Genomic DNA, 16867 nt, shown 5'->3' on the forward strand with positions numbered 1-16867 from the left:
GTTTTTTCTCCATTCTGTCAACGATGAAGTTTTGGTTCCTTGCTGCTGTTGCCTCTGGCTTGCTTAGTTGGGTACACTTCATTTACAGTGATATCGTTGACTTGATTGCACAGATACAATTTAAACTGAACTGAGCTGGATGATGACATCACTGAATTAATGATGAACTGCCTTTAACTGAAAAATAAGTATTTACTATTGTCCTTTTGCATTATTGACACACTATTGTCCTATTTAATTATGTAAAGTTGCTTTGACAAAACCTGCATTGTTAAAGGTACTATATAAATAAAGTTGACTTTACTTGACCACCACAACAAATGGCCATAGATAATAAACAATGTCAAAAAAAGAACAGCTTGACAGCAAAATCAAGAGATCTTCAGAACAAACTAATGGAATTGGATGCTTTTTCTTAGAAGAGGAGACAAACCTCTCCAAAGAGTTACAAGAGTAATCTACTTCATCGTTAAAAGACTCACTGGAGTCTAATGCAATCACAGAAAATCAGACCATCTTCAACTGGTTCAACATGCAGCAGTCCAGAGAATCAGATCGTCTGATCATCACTAGCAGTTTATCCATTATGAACTAGTGCTACACACTGACAGTAACTGATCCATCTTCATCTGCACGTTAGGATAAATCCTTGGCCAAAAATGTAAACAGAAAGCGTTACTTCAAACACTGAACCCTGGAGACAGAGTAGTGTTTATGTGAAATGATTCTGCTTTTGGAACAAATGATCTACCATTTAAACAAGGGACTGAGAAGGAAGCAACAGTGGCATACATGATCACACAGGAAATATTTGATGTTTCCAAGATTAAAAAGAACATATTTGGTCTAGGGAAGCAAGATTTGTTTACATTCCTAAAACCAAGGGATCACTTTCATCAACACCTATTTTTTATAAATGATCTAAAAGAGTCTAGACTGAACTCACATGTGTGGTTGGTGAGTCTGACAGGCCGCACTTTCTCTCCCTCTGCCTCCTCGTCTTTATCTGCATCCTCATCATCCTCTTCATCATCCTCGCTGTCCGCCAGAGCCAGGCTGGGACAGTGTGTGGTGTCCGACGCGCCACCAGCTCTCTGCTTCTCCTCTCGCTCCAGAGCTTCGATCTCCAGCATGCGTCTCTCCAGCAGCTCCACCTGCCGCTTCTGCTTCTTCTTCAGCTTCTTCTTTTTATTTTGGGATATTTTCCCCACCTGCTGGAGGCGCCAAACCACAGGAGACAACTCAGACAAACACACTTCATGCACTTGTTCTCTCATACTTCAGCAGATGCTCGTTTGCTCAGAGTCACACTATCCAGCGCAGCTACAACAGTTCATACACGCCTCTGGCTGCTCTAAATAACACTGTGGATCACACAACATGCTCTCTTACCCATCAAAACTCACTTTCTAATGTGGCTTGGTTCAGTTTTGTAAAAAACGATGTGCACCTAAAATATCTTCACATCAGAGTTTTATGTTCTTGTATGCAGGAGCGTAGAACCAAATGTTGGGCCCCAGTCACACAACCAAGGGGGTGGGCCCCTTACAACACTACACCTCATCAATCATAATAATAATAATCAATCTATACTCAGTTCCACTATTACCCCCTGTCTGATGCCCCTGCTTGTATGTTATGTACAACTCAGTAAAACAGCAGAGTTTTTGATGTGTTGAAAATGGTGGTCATTTGTCCGTTTTCTCAGTAAAACAGCTGCATGTGTTCGTGAGAATGACGGCTTCACTGACCTGTTGGAGTTGAGAAGCCGTGCTGACTGCGAACAAACACAAAGAAACACGGTCAGAACTTCACCAAGCACATTCATCATCATTCACGAATAAGAACAACAGAATACCAGCGGATCCAGACGGCGGCGGCGCTCCTGCTTTCTGCCACTCGGTGGCCTCGACCGCCATCCTGCGCACGAAAGCCTTGTCCACACACATTAGGATGTTCTCCGGTTTGATATCCGTGTGGATGATCTTACACTTACTGTGAAGGTAATCGAGGCCCTGCAGAACCTGCAGCCAAACCAAAAACACATGCAATCCTCAGGTGAGTCTAGTCCACACTTGATCATCGCTTCATCACACAAATAAAATGATGATTTCAAAATGATAATTTTATTATTATAAAATTGAAAATTAAAACTCCAAAAACTTCTGTACACTGTAAAAAAACATGGATTATCACGTCTACTTCAAATTTCCTTTGAGAGAAGTAGTATTTTTTACTGATTGACCAATATTTAGTGCTATAAACACATGCAACTGTCGCTGTTGGACAGTGTTATTCCTGCTTCCTGCTTGCCGTGCTGCTGTTTTGTGATCGTAGCTCCGTGTAGCTTTGTTTTTCTGTAGAATCTCTATATAACTAACACTATCTATTGTTTAAAGTGATAAAATATAACTTAATTCCCACCATATTTCTGATATTATCTATCAATCTAATCTGATTAATTTGATCGTTCACTTTTATTTTAAATCCACGAGATCAGTGCACCTGCATCGCGTTAGCACTCGTTAGCTTGTCATTAGTGTTTCCATTCGTGCCTATCCCTGTTTTCTTTCCTCCTCTCCTGTCTCTCGTTACTCTCTCTCTCCGGTTTTCACAAGTTCATCAAACAACTGTGGTAAGAATCTTTCATCAAGCACGGTGAGTAATGGCTTCGCCTGCTATTGTTATTTGCACTGCTTGCCACATGTATAGTTTATCTATCTCTGTCGGTGATGAGGGATTCACATGTGATAAATGCAGGGAAATAGTTAGGCTGACAGAGAAGATTTCAGAATTAGAGACACGCATCCAAACTTTAATTGAGGACAGTAAGAATGTGAGGGCTCTAGATACGGATTTGGATGCGTCTAGCTCAGGGAGTACTGTACATTGTTCGGTTCTGGTAACAGGGCCTTTGCAGCAGGACAACTGGGTGACTGTGAGGCGGCATAGTTGTGGGTCTAAACACCACTCTTCTGTTCCGATCAAAACATTAAAAAGGTTCTCTCCCACTTAGTGAAGCACCCACTGAGAAACCTGATGAAAGTGCTCTAGTTATTGCCGATTCTATTGTACGGAATGTGAAAATAGAGACACCAGCCACCATAGATCACTAAAAACAACAAGCCAGAGCACCTGACATCTTAGCAAATTTAAAAGTGCTGGCTAATGCTAAACGTAAATACAGTAAGATTGTTATTCACGCCGGTGCTAATGATGTTTGACTTCGCCAGTCGGAGATCACTAAAAATAACATTAAAGAGGTGTGTGAACTTGCAAGCATGATGTCAGACACTGTAATATGCTCTGGTCCCCTCCCTGCTTACCGTGGTGATGAGATACATAGCAGATTGTCATCGCTCAATGGCTGGATGTCTAAGTAGTGCCCGCAGAATAACATAGGTTTCATAGACAATTGGACAAGCTTTTGGGGCAGACCTGACCTGTTGAAAAGAGATGGTCTTCATCCCTCCTGGGGTGGTGCCGCTCTTCTTTCTAGAAATATGGCACATAGTCTTAGAGTTTGTACTTGACTAACTGGGGCCCAGGTCAGGGAGCAGACAGACTGGCTAAACCGACCGTCTGCTAGCCGGCTCCAGTCACAGAAGTCATTTAATTCTCAGGACATAGAGACTCTTTCACCTAGATATCACACTATAGAGACTGTGTCTGTTCCCCGGGCTAGAAAATACAAAAAACGTCCAAACCAGTTTAAGAGCAACAATTTAATTGAGGTTCAACAAATAAAAAAACAGATGCAATACGGATAAACAAATGATAAAGCTTGGCTTATTGAATATCAGGTCCCTTTGTACGAAAAGCACTTTTTGTAAATAATATGATCACTGATCATAATCTAGATGCACTCTGTTTGACAGAAACCTGGCTAAAACCTGATGATTACATTATTTTAAATGAGTCTACACCCCAAGATTACTGTTATAAACATGAGCTACGTCCAAAAGGTAAAGGGGGAGGTGTTGCTTCAATTTATAACAATGTTTTCAGGATTTCTCAGAGGGCAGGCTTCAAGTATAACTCGTTTGAAGTGTTGGTGCTTAATATAACATTATCCAGAGAAACAAATGTTAATGATAAATCCCCTGTGATGTTTGTACTGGCCACTGTATACAGGCCACCAGGGCACCATACAGACTTTATTATAGAAAGTGCTGATATTATATCCGAGTTAGTGCTGGCTGCAGATAAAGTTTTAATTGTTGGTAAATTAAATATCCAACTTGATAATGAAAAAGATGCATTGGGATCAGCATTTATAGACATTCTGAACTCTATTGGGGTTAGACAACACGTCTCAGGACCTACTCATTGTCGAAATCATACTCTAGATTTAATACTGTCACATGGAATTGATGTTGACGGTGTTGAAATTATGCAGCCAAGTGATGATATCTCAGATCATTATTTAGTTTTGTGCAAACTTCATATAGCTAAAACTGTAAATTCCACTTCTTGTTACAAGTATGGTAGAACCATCACTTCTACCACAAAAGACTGCTTTGTAAGTAATCTTCCTGATGTATCCCAATTCCTTAGCATATCCAAAACCTCAGAACAACTTGATGATGTAACAGAAAATATGGACTCTCTCTTTTCTAGCATTTTAAATACAGTTGCTCCTTTACGCTTAAGGAAGGTTAAGGAAAACAGTCTGACACCGTGGTGTAATGAGCACACTCGCACCCTAAAGAGAGCAGCCCGGAAAATGGAGCGCAGCAGGAGGAAAACAAAACTAGAAGTATTTTGTATTGCTTGGAGGGAAAGTAACCTATCTTACAGAAAAGCATTAAAAACTGCTAAATCTGATTACTTTTCGTCTATTTTAGAAGAAAACAAACATAACCCCGAGGTATTTATTCAATACAGTGGCTAAATTAACGAAAAAAAAAGCATCAACAAGTGTTGACATTTCTCAACATCACAGCAGTAATGACTTTATGAACTACTTTACTTCTAAAGTCGATACTATTAGAGATAAAATTGTAACCATGCAGCCATCAGCTACAGTATCACATCAGACAGTGCACTATAGATCCCCTGAGGAACAGTTCCACTCATTCTCTACTATAGGAGAGGAAGAATTGTATAAACTTTTTAAATCATCTAAACCAACAACATGTATGTTAGAACCTATTCCATCTAAGCTCCTAAAAGAGGTGCTTCCAGAAGTCATAGATCTTCTTCTGACTATTATTAATTCCTCATTGTTATTAGGGTATGTCCCAAAATCCTTCAAACTGGCTGTTATTAAGCCTCTCATCAAAAAAACACAACTTGACCCCAAAGAACTAGTTAATTATAGACCGATCTCGAATCTCCCTTTTCTTTCAAAGATACTAGAAAAGGTAGTATCCTCACAATTATATTCCTTCTTAGAGAAAAATGGCATCTGTGAGGATTTCCAGTCAGGATTTAGACCGTATCATAGTACTGAGACTGCTCTCCTTAGAGTTACAAATGACCTGCTCTTATCATCTGATCGTGGTTGTATCTCTCTATTAGTGCTATTGGATCTTAGTGCTGCGTTCGACACTATTGACCACACTATTCTTTTGCATAGACTAGAACACTTTGTTGGCATTAATGGAAGTGCATTAGCATGGTTTAAATCGTACTTATATGACCGCCATCAATTCGTAGCAGTGAATGAAGAGGTATCATATCGTTCACAAGTGCAGTATGGAGTACCGCAAGGCTCAGTACTAGGGCCGTTACTCTTCACGCTTTACACGTTACCCTTGGGAGATATCATTAGGAAACACGGTGTTAGCTGTCACTGTTATGCTGATGATACTCAGCTCTATATTTCTCCGCGGCCTGGCGAAACATACCAATTTGGAAAAGTAACGGAATGCATAGTCGATATAAAAAACTGGATGACGAGTAATTTCTTACTGCTAAATTCTGAAAAAACAGAGGTGATAATTATAGGGCCTAAAAGCTCTGCATGTAATGACCTAGAACTCTGTCTAAGCCTTGATGGCTGATCTGTCAATTCTTCTTCATCAGTTAGGAACCTAGGTGTGCTATTTGATAGCATACTTTCCTTAGAAAGCCACATTTTCTAGCAATTGTAAACTGCATTTTTCCATCTCAAAAATATATCTAAATTACGGCCTATGCTCTCAATGTCAAATGCAGAAATGTTAATCCATGCGTTTATGACCTCAAGGTTAGACTATTGTAATGCTCTATTGGGTGGTTGTTCTGCAAACTTAGTAAACAAACTCCAGTTAGTCCAAAAATGCAGCAGCTAGAGTTCTTACTAGAACCAGGAAGTATGATCATATTAGCCCGGTCCTGTCAACACTGCACTGGCTCCCTATCAAACATCGTTATAGATTTTAAAATCTTGCTTATTACTTATAAAGCCCTGATGGTTTAGCACCTCAGTATTTGAACGAGCTCTTGTTACATTATAGTCCTCCATGTCCGCTCCGTTCTCAAAACTCTTGCAATTTGATAATACCTAGAATATCAAAGTCAACTGCGGGCGGCAGATCCTTCTCCTATTTAGCACCCAAACTCTGGAATAACCTACCTAACATTGTTCGGGAGGCAGACACACTCTTGCAGTTTAAATCTAGATTAAAGACCCATCTCTTTAACCTGGCTTACACATAAAATACTAATACACTCTCTAATATCCAAATCCGTTAAAGGATTTTTAGGCTGCATTAATTAGGTAAACCGGAACCGGGAACACTTCCCATAACACCCGATGTACTTGCTACATCGTTAGAAGAATGGCATCTATGCTCATATTAGTCTGTTTCTCTCTTATTCCGAGGTCACCGTAGCCACCAGATCCAGTCTATATCCCAGTCAGAGGGTCACCGCAGACAACCACAACAACCACATATACAGACCCCCTGTAAAGACCTTGTCTCAGACGACCACCAACAGCCCTGAAAGACAGCGGAGACCAGGACTAGAGCCCCAGAGAAAGATCCCCTGTAAAGACCTTGTCTCAGACGACCACCAGGACAAGACCACAGGAAACAGATGATTCTTCTGCACAATCTGACTTTGCTGCAGCCTGGAATTGAACTGCTGGTTTCATCTGATCAGAGGAGAACTGGCCCCCCAACTGAGCCTGGTTTCTCCCAAGGTTTTTTTTTCTCCATTCTCTCACTGATGGAGTTTTGGTTCCTTGCCGCTGTTGCCTCTGGCTTGCCTAGTTGGGGACACTTCATTTACAGCGATATCGTTGACTTGATTGCAAATTATTGCACAGATACTATTTAAACTGAACTGAGGTGCATGATGACATCACTGAATTCAATGATGAACTGCCTTTAACTGTCATTTTGCATTATTGACACACTGTTTTCCTAATTAATGTTGTTCAGTTGCTTTGACGCAAAGCTTTTTTGTATAAAGCGCTATATAAATAAAGATGACTTGACTTGACAATATCGGTTTCATTCACACTGGAAACCAGAGGATGCACTCGCACAGAAAATCCACATTTGTATTGCAAAAGTAATGGAACTCATGATGCTCCAGGAAATCCCCGAATATGGCCAAAGGCATCCAGCTATCATTGTAACTGAATAAAACAAGAGACAAACAATTTAATAATGAAACATTAAGACAATAAACATTAAGATATTTTGTTGGACAACAGGTTTAGAAACACTTCTCATTACTTCTTAAAACCACCGCAGGGTCACATTCAACTGATGTTGTTAAGTATGTTATAATGTTCTATTTTGTTGGACAACAGGTTTAGAAACATTTCTCATTACAAGTGATGATGTTCGGCATGTGTTGCTTTTTCAAATGTTCATTTTAGGTGGAGAGGCATTTCCTCATCTCAGTGCACAGATTTACAGATACACACAAACAGAGCTGGTTTGGAAAGGAAATAAAACGCACAGAAATTATTTAAATGCAAAACCGAAAAACAAAAACTCTCTGATTGGTTGAACTCTTCATCTTTTGCTATTGCTTGATTACTGTGCGTGGACAGAAGCATCACTAGATTTTTGCATAGTTTAAAGTGACAAAGCCTTCCAGCATACTTTAAGGTCAAAATGCGCACAGGTGGGCAGGTCTGAATTAACTGGAGTTACTGTCTGACTGTTACTGCGTCCCAATTCAGAGGCTGCATTTGAGGACCAAAAGCGTCACAGCCGCTTCAAATGTGGCCTTGTAATGCTTCCTTTTTTTTTTTTTTAACAGATGGCTCTTTCCCAGCCCTGACTACCCCAAGATCCACTTCACGCCAAACATATTGCAAAGATGGAGTCTTTCTTGAATATCAGTGATACAAATATATATTAAAAAGCAAAATAATAAAACATTAAAAAAAAGCAAAGATTTTCAACTTAATCAGATATCTAACATTACAAAAAAAAAAAAAAAAAAAAAACACTTTAAAGCAGCCCAAATGTTGACATATCTTACTTATGAGATTTTATAGATACTTTGTAATTTATGTTTAAAAAAAAAAACATATCCTGACTGCACGGACACCACTGAATGAGAACTGAACTGAGCTGGATGACAATTAATCACTGTTTTCACCAGAGCTTATGTCATCCCATAATTGATGGACTTTACAGAGTGATTGAATTACACTGAATCGTCAGTGAACTGATTTCAACTGTACAGTTCAACGGTCACTCATTTCCGGTTTATCACTGTAAAGACAGTTGAATATCACTTTTAAAACAGTCCAGTACAAACGTTCCTGTCACTCATCAACTGCATTTCTCACAGTTGCTAGGCGACAAGAGCAATCCTCCATATATAAGACCATCCCATTTAAGGCGGCACAGATAGACGTCTGTGAATTTCACAGGAAGCAGTCTCTGAAGTGGGACTTGGCTAACAGGACATTCTGTCAGTCATTTGTGTGCTGATTCTTGTAGCTTTGCCCACAGTGAAATCTCATTGGTTCAAAGCATCTCCAGGCAGCTGAATATGAAACATTGAATACATGCTGGATGCAGGACACCTGTGTTTACAGATTCGGGAAGTGTGCATGATGTGCATGATTACCTGTGTAATGATGCTCTTGACGCAGGGTAGCGGCAAACCCTGATAATTAGACTTGATGATCCACTTGAGCAAATGATGACCAAGAACTTCAAACACCATACACACATCTGAGAACAAGAGTTAAAGAAAACCACAGACTTATATACACACACACACGCAGGCTGTCAGGATACGAATCCCATTCACCCCTGAGATCTTGAAGTCGTCTATGAGTTGAACCACCATGTCCTTATTAGGATCATCAGGATCAGTCTCACGCACCTGAGAGACAGAGAGAGACAGACAGGTGTGTATCCAACTGTGTCTGAAAGCAGAGAACTGCTGCGTGAATTGCGGTTTTGCTCAACATGTATAATCACGATTATATCTGATATTTGAAGACTTTTTCCATTTAGTCATAATTACTGCACTTTCAAATAAGCACAGATCAAGACCAAATCTACTCATAAGCATGGTTTAATTAACCTAATCCAATTTCCTTTTTTATTACTTTTTATTTATTATTATTATGGTTGGTGATTTTAATATCCATATTGATAATGAAAAAGATGCATTGGGATCAGCATTCATAGACTTTCTGAACTCTATTGGGGTTAGACAACACGTCTCAGGACCTACTCATTGTCGAAATAATACTCTAGATTTAATACTGTCACATGGAATTGATGTTGATGGTGTTTAAATTATGCAGCCAAGCGATGATATCTCATATCATCATTTAGTTTTGTGCAAACTTCATATAGCCAAAACTGTATTAGAACCATTACTTCTACCACAAAAGACTGCTTTGTAAGTAATCTTCCTGATTTATCTCAATTCCTCAGCATATCCAAATTCTCAGAATAACTTGATGATGTGTAACAGAAACTATGGACTCTCTCTTTTCTAGCATTTTAGATACAGTTGCTCCTTTATGCTTAAGGAAGATTAAGGAAAACTGTCTTACACTGTGGTATAATGAGCACACTCGCACCCTAAAGAGAGCAGCCCGAAAAATGGAGCGCAGCTGGAGAAAAACAAAACTAGAGGTATTTGGTATTGCTTGGCGGGAAAGTAACCTATCCTACAGAAAAGCATTAAAAACTGCTAGATCTGATAACTTTTCATCTCTTTTAGAAGAAAACAAACGTAACCCCAGGTATTTATTCAATACAAATGTTAACATTTCCCAACAGCACAGCAGTAATGACTTTATGAACTACTTTACTTCTCAATACTATTAGAGATAAAATTAGAACCATGCAGCCGTCAGCTACAGTATCGCATCAGGACAGTGCACTATAGATGCCCTGAGGAACAGTTCCACTCATTCTCTACTATAGTAGAGGAAGAATTGTATGAATTGTTAAATCATTTAAACCAACAACATGCATGTTAGACCCTATTCCATCTAAGCTCCTAAAAGAGGTGCTTCCAGAAGTCATAGATCATCTTCTGACTATTATTAAAGGATATGTCCCCAAAACCTTCAAACAGCTGTTATTTAAAAAAAAAAAACAAAAACTCTCATCAAAAAACCACAACCTGACCCCAAAGAATTAGTTAATTACAGACCGATCTCGAATCTCCCTTTTCTGTCCAAGATACTAGAAAAGGTATGATTGCACAGATACTATTTAAACTTATATAAAAATATTACATCACAGAATTTCCAGTCAGGATTTAGACCGTATCATAGTACTGAGACTGCTCTCCTTAGAGTTACAAAAATGACCTGCTCTTATCATCTGATCGTGGTTGTATCTCTCTATTAGTGCTACTGGATCTTAGCTCTGTGTTCGGCACTATTGACCACAATATTCTTTTGAATAGACTAGAGAACTTTGTTGGCATTAATGGAAGTGCATTATCATGGTTCAAATCATACTTATATGACCGCCATCAATTTGTAGCAGTGAATGAAGAGGTATCATATCGATCACAAGTCTAGTATGGAGTACCTCAAGGCTCAGTAACTAGGGCCGTTACTCTTTACACCTTAAACGTTACCCTTGGAGATATCATCAGGAAACATGGTGTTAGCTTTCTCTGTTATGCTGATGATACTCAGCTCTATATTTCTGGCGAAACATACTATTTTGAAAAACTAGCGGAATGCAGTGTCGATATAAAAAAACTATATGACGAGTAATTTCTTAGTGCTAAATTCTGAAAAAAACAGAGGGTATTAATTATAGGATCTAAGAACTCTGCATGTAATAACCTAGAACGCTGTCTAAGACCTGATGGCTGCTCTGTTAATTCTTCGTCATCAGTCAGGAACCTAGGTGTGCTATTTGATAGCAACCTTTCCTTAGAAAGCCACGTTTCTAGCATTTGTAAAACTGCATTTTTCCATCTCAAAAATATGGTTTAGCACCTCAGTATTTGAACGAGCTCTTGTTACATTATAGTCCTCCACGTCCGCTCCGTTCTCAAAACTCTGGCAATTTGATAATACCTAGAATATCCAAATCAACTGCGGGAAGCAGATCCTTTTCCTATTTAGCGCCTAAACTCTGGAATAACCTACCTAACATTGTTCGGGAGGCAGACACACTCTTGCAGTTTAAATCTAGATTAAAGACCCATCTCTTTAACCTGGCTTACGCTTCTAATATCCAAATCTGTTAAAGGATTTTAGGCTGCATTAATTAGGTAAACCGGAATCGGGAACATTTCCCATAACACCCAATGTACTTGCTACTTTGTTAGAAGAATTGCATCTATGCTAATATTAGTCTGTTTCTCTGTTATTCCGAGGTCGCCGAAGCCACCAGATCCAGTCTGTATCCAGATCAGATGGTCACTGCAGTCACCCGGATCCAGTATGTATCCAGCCCAGATGGTGGATCAGCAACCCCCTGTAAAGACCTTGTCTCAGACGACCACCGGGACAAGATCACAGGAAAGATGAGCCCCAGATACAGATCCCCTGTAAAGACCTTGTCTCAGACGACCACCGGGACAAGATCACAGGAACCAGTTGAGTCCCCTGCACAATGTGACTTTGCTGCAGTCTGGAATTGAACTGCTGGTTTCATCTGGCCAGAGGAGAACTCGCCCCCCGACAGAGCCTGTTTCTCCCAAGGTTTTTTCGCCATTCTGTCACCGATGGAGTTTTGGTTCCTTGCAGCTGTTGCTTCTGGCTTGCTTAGTTGGGGACACTTCATTTCCAGCGATATTGTTGACTTGATTGCAAATGATTGCAAGATACTATTTACTATTTAACTGAACTGAGCTGGATAATGACATCACTGAATTCAATGATGAACAGGTTCACTCAGTGATGAACCTGTGCTGACCAACTGGCCCCCATCTTTTCACAGATCTTCAACAGATCTCTGGAGTTTTGTGAAGTGCCTTCCTGCTTCAAACGCTCCACCATCATCTCCGTTCCAAAGAAACCCAAGATAACAGGACTTAACGACTACAGACCTGTGGCTCTAACGTCTGTCATCATGAAGTCGTTTGAAAAACTGGTTCTGGCTTATCTGAAGGACTTCACTGGACCCTTACTGGAACCCCTGCAGTTTGCTTACCAAGCAAACAGATCCGTGGATGATGCAATCAACATGGGGATTGCACTTCATCCTGCAACATCTGGACAAAACAGGGACTTATGTGAGGAACTTGTTGTGTGGACTTTAGTTCGGCTTTCAACACCATCATACCAACAGCCCTCCAGACCAAACTGACCCAGCTCTCTGTTCCTAGCTCTATCTGTCAGTGGATCACCAGCTTTCTGACAGATAGGCAAAAGCTAGTGAGACTGGGGAAATTCATGTCCAACAGCCGCTCCACCAACCCTGGTGCCCCTCAGGGATGTGCTCTCTCCCCACTGCTCTTCTCCCTCTACACCAACGACTGCACCTCTAAAGACCCCTCTGTCAAGCTCCTGAAGTTTACAGACGACACTACAGTCATCAGTTTCATCCAGGATGATGATGAGTCTGCTTACAGACAAGAGGTTGAGCAGCTGGCTGTCTGGTGCAGTCTTAACGACCTGGAGATGAACACTCTGAAAACAGTGGAGATGATCATGGACTTCAGGAGAAACCCCCCACACTCCCCCCACTCACCATCATAGACAGCACTAATAATTTAATAATAATAATAATTCCTTACATTTATATAGCGCTTTTCTAGGCACTCAAAGCACTTTACATTGTCAGGGGGTATCTCTTCATCCACCACCAGTGTGCAGCATCCACCTGAATGATGCAACGGCAGCCATATTGCGCCAGAACGCCCACCACACACCAGCTTATTGGTGGAGAGGAGACAGAGTGATGAAGCCAATCAGCAGATATGGGGATTGTTAGGAGGCCATGATGGTCAGAGGCCAATGGGCGAATTTAGCCAGGATGCCGAGGTCACACCTCTACTCTTTTCGAAAGACATCCTGGGATTTTTAATGACCACAGAGAGTCAGGACCTCAGTTTAACGTCTCATCCGAAGGATGGTGCTTGTTAACAGTATAGTATTCTCATCACAACACAGCTTCAAATTAACCCACACAGACCACATGAAGAACACCCCCAGCCCCCCCAACCAGAACCTCCAAAAGCAGCAACCTAGTTTTCCCAGGAGGTCTCCCATCCAGGTACTGACCAGGCTCAGCCCTGCTTAGCTTCAGTGGAAAACCGGTCTTGGGCTCCAGGGTGATATGGCTGCCGGCATTTTGGCTGCAGTGCAGCACTGTGGCTGCAGTGAAGTCATTCAGATTCCTGGGAACCACCATCTCTCAGGACCTGAAGTGGGACATCACATTGACTCCATTGACTTGTTAAAAAGGCCCAACAAAGGTTGTACTTTCTTAACCCGCTGAGGAAGTTTAACCTGGCACAGGAGCTGCTGAAACAGTTCTACTCAGCCGTCATTGAGTCTGTACTGTGCACTTCAATAACTGTCTGGTTTGGTTCAGCTACAAAATCAGACATCAGAAGACTACAGAGAACAGTTCGGACTGCTGAAAGGATTATTGGTGCCCCCCTGCCCACCCTTCAAGAACTGTATACATCCAGAGTCAGGAAAAGGGCTCAGAAATTCACTCTTGATCCTTCTCATTCAAGTTACCCCCCTTTTTGAACTTTTGCCATCTGGCCGGCGCTTCAGAGCCACAAAAACCAGGACAGTCAGGCACAAGAACAGTTTCTTCCCCCAGGCAATCTACCTCATGAACACTTAAATTGTTCCCCACTTATGCAATAAAAATTGTGCAATATTCTTATATTTATTTGTTACCCCTCCATCCAAGTACATCTCTGCATCTTAGTCTATTCTATTCCATTATCATCTATAGCACAACTGTTTCATACAATTTATTTCTTTGCATTTTTTTTTTTTCTCTTTTTTTTCTGTGGGTTGTTGTCTCTGTGTACTGGAAGCTTATGTCACTAAAAACAAATTCCTTGTATAGGCGTAAACATACTTGGCAATAAAGCTCTTTCTGATTCTGATTCTGATTCTGATTCTTTAACTGGAAAATTAGGGTTTACTAATGTCATTTTGCATTACTGGCACACTATTTTCCTAATTAATGTTATTCAGTTGCTTTGATACAATCTGTATTGTTAAAAGCGCTATATAAATAAAGGTGACTTGATTTGACTTATGATTTAGCTTATCATATAAATAAACCCAGTCTCTACATTAAGAAGTCTAGTGAAAGATTGTCTCAAAAGCTGAACCTGTGAAATTCATAATATTAACTTCATATTCCAAATTATGTTAATGTTTTCTCTTAAAGACTAAAAACAAGGCCACATAAGTGAATCTATTTAGCAACCACAATTGCAAACATGGTTGACAGGTTGGAAAGATGTGCTAAAAAATGGCATCTGAAAGTTTCGCCAGGAGGTCAGTATAGCCCCTTTCACACTGCACATTGGAGCCGAAAAATTGCCGGATCGCCTACTGTGTGAACGCAAACACGTCGGCAGGATTGATTCCGGGATCGATCCCAGGTTGGGGACCTAGTAACATTGCCAAGCTCTGTGTGAACAAAAGCCAGAACCAATGCCATAAAGGGTGTGTCATAGTGTTGATGTGCATTAGCGTGTGACTCTTTTACCGGTTGTTTTGAAGGCAGATCAACGTCGCGACGAAAAAAATATGTTCAAAACTGTAACGAAGCAAAGATCAGGTAGTTCCCTCACTATCCGCGCTGAAGCTGAGCTCGTTAACAAGCTTAAGTGAAAAGTTAACGTGCCTAGTGTTTTTGACTCGTAAATTACACGTCACATTCTGATGTCACGTGTCATTACCAGACCTTTACGGGTTGTGTGTGAATGCACGCACATATTCAGGTTAATCACTGGCTGTGTGAAAGGGGCAAAATCTAGCGACCCGGGAACAATTGCCGGACACATTACCCGTGTATTTTCCGGAATTGCAGTATGAAAGAGCCTTATGTTTGTAAATGGATAGACAGATCCTCCTGTCTATCCTCATGGAGATGGGTCTCTCAGTAACCCGCACTCCAGTGGTTTACGTCTTACCTGTCAGGTAGGTCCTTCAAGGTGTTGTGGAGGGTTGAGGTTTCTAAGTCACAACTTCTTGCTACTGGGGTTCCTCCGGGCTCCAGTGCTTGGGCCTCTTCTCTTCTTCATTTACATGTCATCTTTAGGGTCATTCAGAAGCATTTCTTTTCTTATTACTGCTATGCTTATGACACTCAACTCTACTTTTCATTCCAACCATATGATCCAACCAGTAGCTGTTCGCATTGCAGCCTGTCTGAGAGACATTTCTAGCTGGATGAAGGACCATCACCTTCAACTCAACCTTGCTAAGACAGGACTGCTCGTGGTCTCAGCCAACCCAGCACTTCATCACAACATCTCTGTACAGCTGCCTTCCAGGACAGCCAGGAACCTTGGAGTTGTGATGGATGATCAGTTAAGCTTCACAGACCATATTGCTACACAACGACCCAGTCCTGCAGATTTGCCTTATACAACATTGGGGAAGATTAAACCCCATTAAAATAAAATTATCCCAAACGTAATTGTGGCACATGTGTTGACTGTGCTGCGCAGTAAGTGAACTGCTTCCATCGGCGCTGCTGCGCGGCAAAACACACTGTTGCTCACATTAAATCTTTTTATTTGATTATTATGACCAGTATTTAATTTGATCCTGCTGGATTCTGTCTGGAAAATGTCGGATTTTGTAAATTTTGCGTTCCAGTAGGCCCTATTTGTTTTTAAACATCCGGCATTTACAGTGTATTAGATCATGACCAGTGCGCTGTCGTACGAGGACGGACGGAGCGAGCACGGGGTTTTGGCTAGATTTATTTGGAGGTTATTGCTCATGCTCTCATTCGGCACAAATCCAAATGTTTCCATATTCGCAATGTATTTGAATGTTAAACTATTATTTTTATAAATGTAAACTAGGCGTTGTACTTTACGTGCTTTGTCGCATATAACGGAAAAGATCATCCTCTTCATATGAGCAAAAACGTCCTTGGCATAACAGCAGAGTGGACCGGTATACTGTCTATTTACGAGCAGAGTGACTAGTGTAACCTTTTAAATGTTTAGAGTTGACTATTTTATTTTGATAATGAACAGACTGCGATGTAAGTTTTGAATTGCTGGAATATGTGTGCATCAGGTTCCGGCAGCGATCGAAACAGCTGAGACATAAAAAAATATAAACCTTTTCCGCAAAAACGTGTTTATACTTTCATTTGTGCACACTCACAATAAAAACAGAAGATTTATGCTCTTGTAGAATACAGCAAACATTTAGGCATTGCTTCTTTTCCTAAATCTTCACAGTCTAACCCCTCTAATTTCTAAGGTTTTATTTTATTATCTTACCGATGGAGTTGGCCAGAGGAGA

The 16867-nt window shown here is 40.7% G+C and overlaps 1 protein-coding gene across 7 annotated transcripts in view; it reads right to left on the minus strand.

Annotated features, from left to right (window-relative positions):
* Positions 1–16867, minus strand: part of LOC109113160 (SRSF protein kinase 3-like) — an 80040-nt gene that overhangs the window by 13680 nt on the left and 49493 nt on the right. For 4 of the 7 annotated variants that reach the window (XM_042754683.1, XM_042754686.1, XM_042754681.1 and 1 more), the window contains exons 5-9: positions 9204–9291; positions 9031–9137; positions 1859–2024; positions 1752–1777; positions 947–1214 (exon numbers count right to left, since the gene is read on the minus strand). In XM_042754683.1, the coding sequence (XP_042610617.1) occupies positions 947–1214; positions 1752–1777; positions 1859–2024; positions 9031–9137; positions 9204–9291 (655 nt within the window). Of the gene's footprint in view, positions 1–946; positions 1215–1751; positions 1778–1858; positions 2025–3443; positions 3496–9030; positions 9138–9203; positions 9292–16867 lie in introns of all 7 variants that reach the window. The other 3 variants (XM_042754689.1, XM_042754682.1, XM_042754688.1) reach the window with 2 other exon arrangements.

This window comes from Cyprinus carpio, unplaced genomic scaffold (genome assembly GCF_018340385.1).
Source record: "Cyprinus carpio isolate SPL01 unplaced genomic scaffold, ASM1834038v1 S000006585, whole genome shotgun sequence".
NCBI lineage: Eukaryota > Metazoa > Chordata > Actinopteri > Cypriniformes > Cyprinidae > Cyprinus > Cyprinus carpio.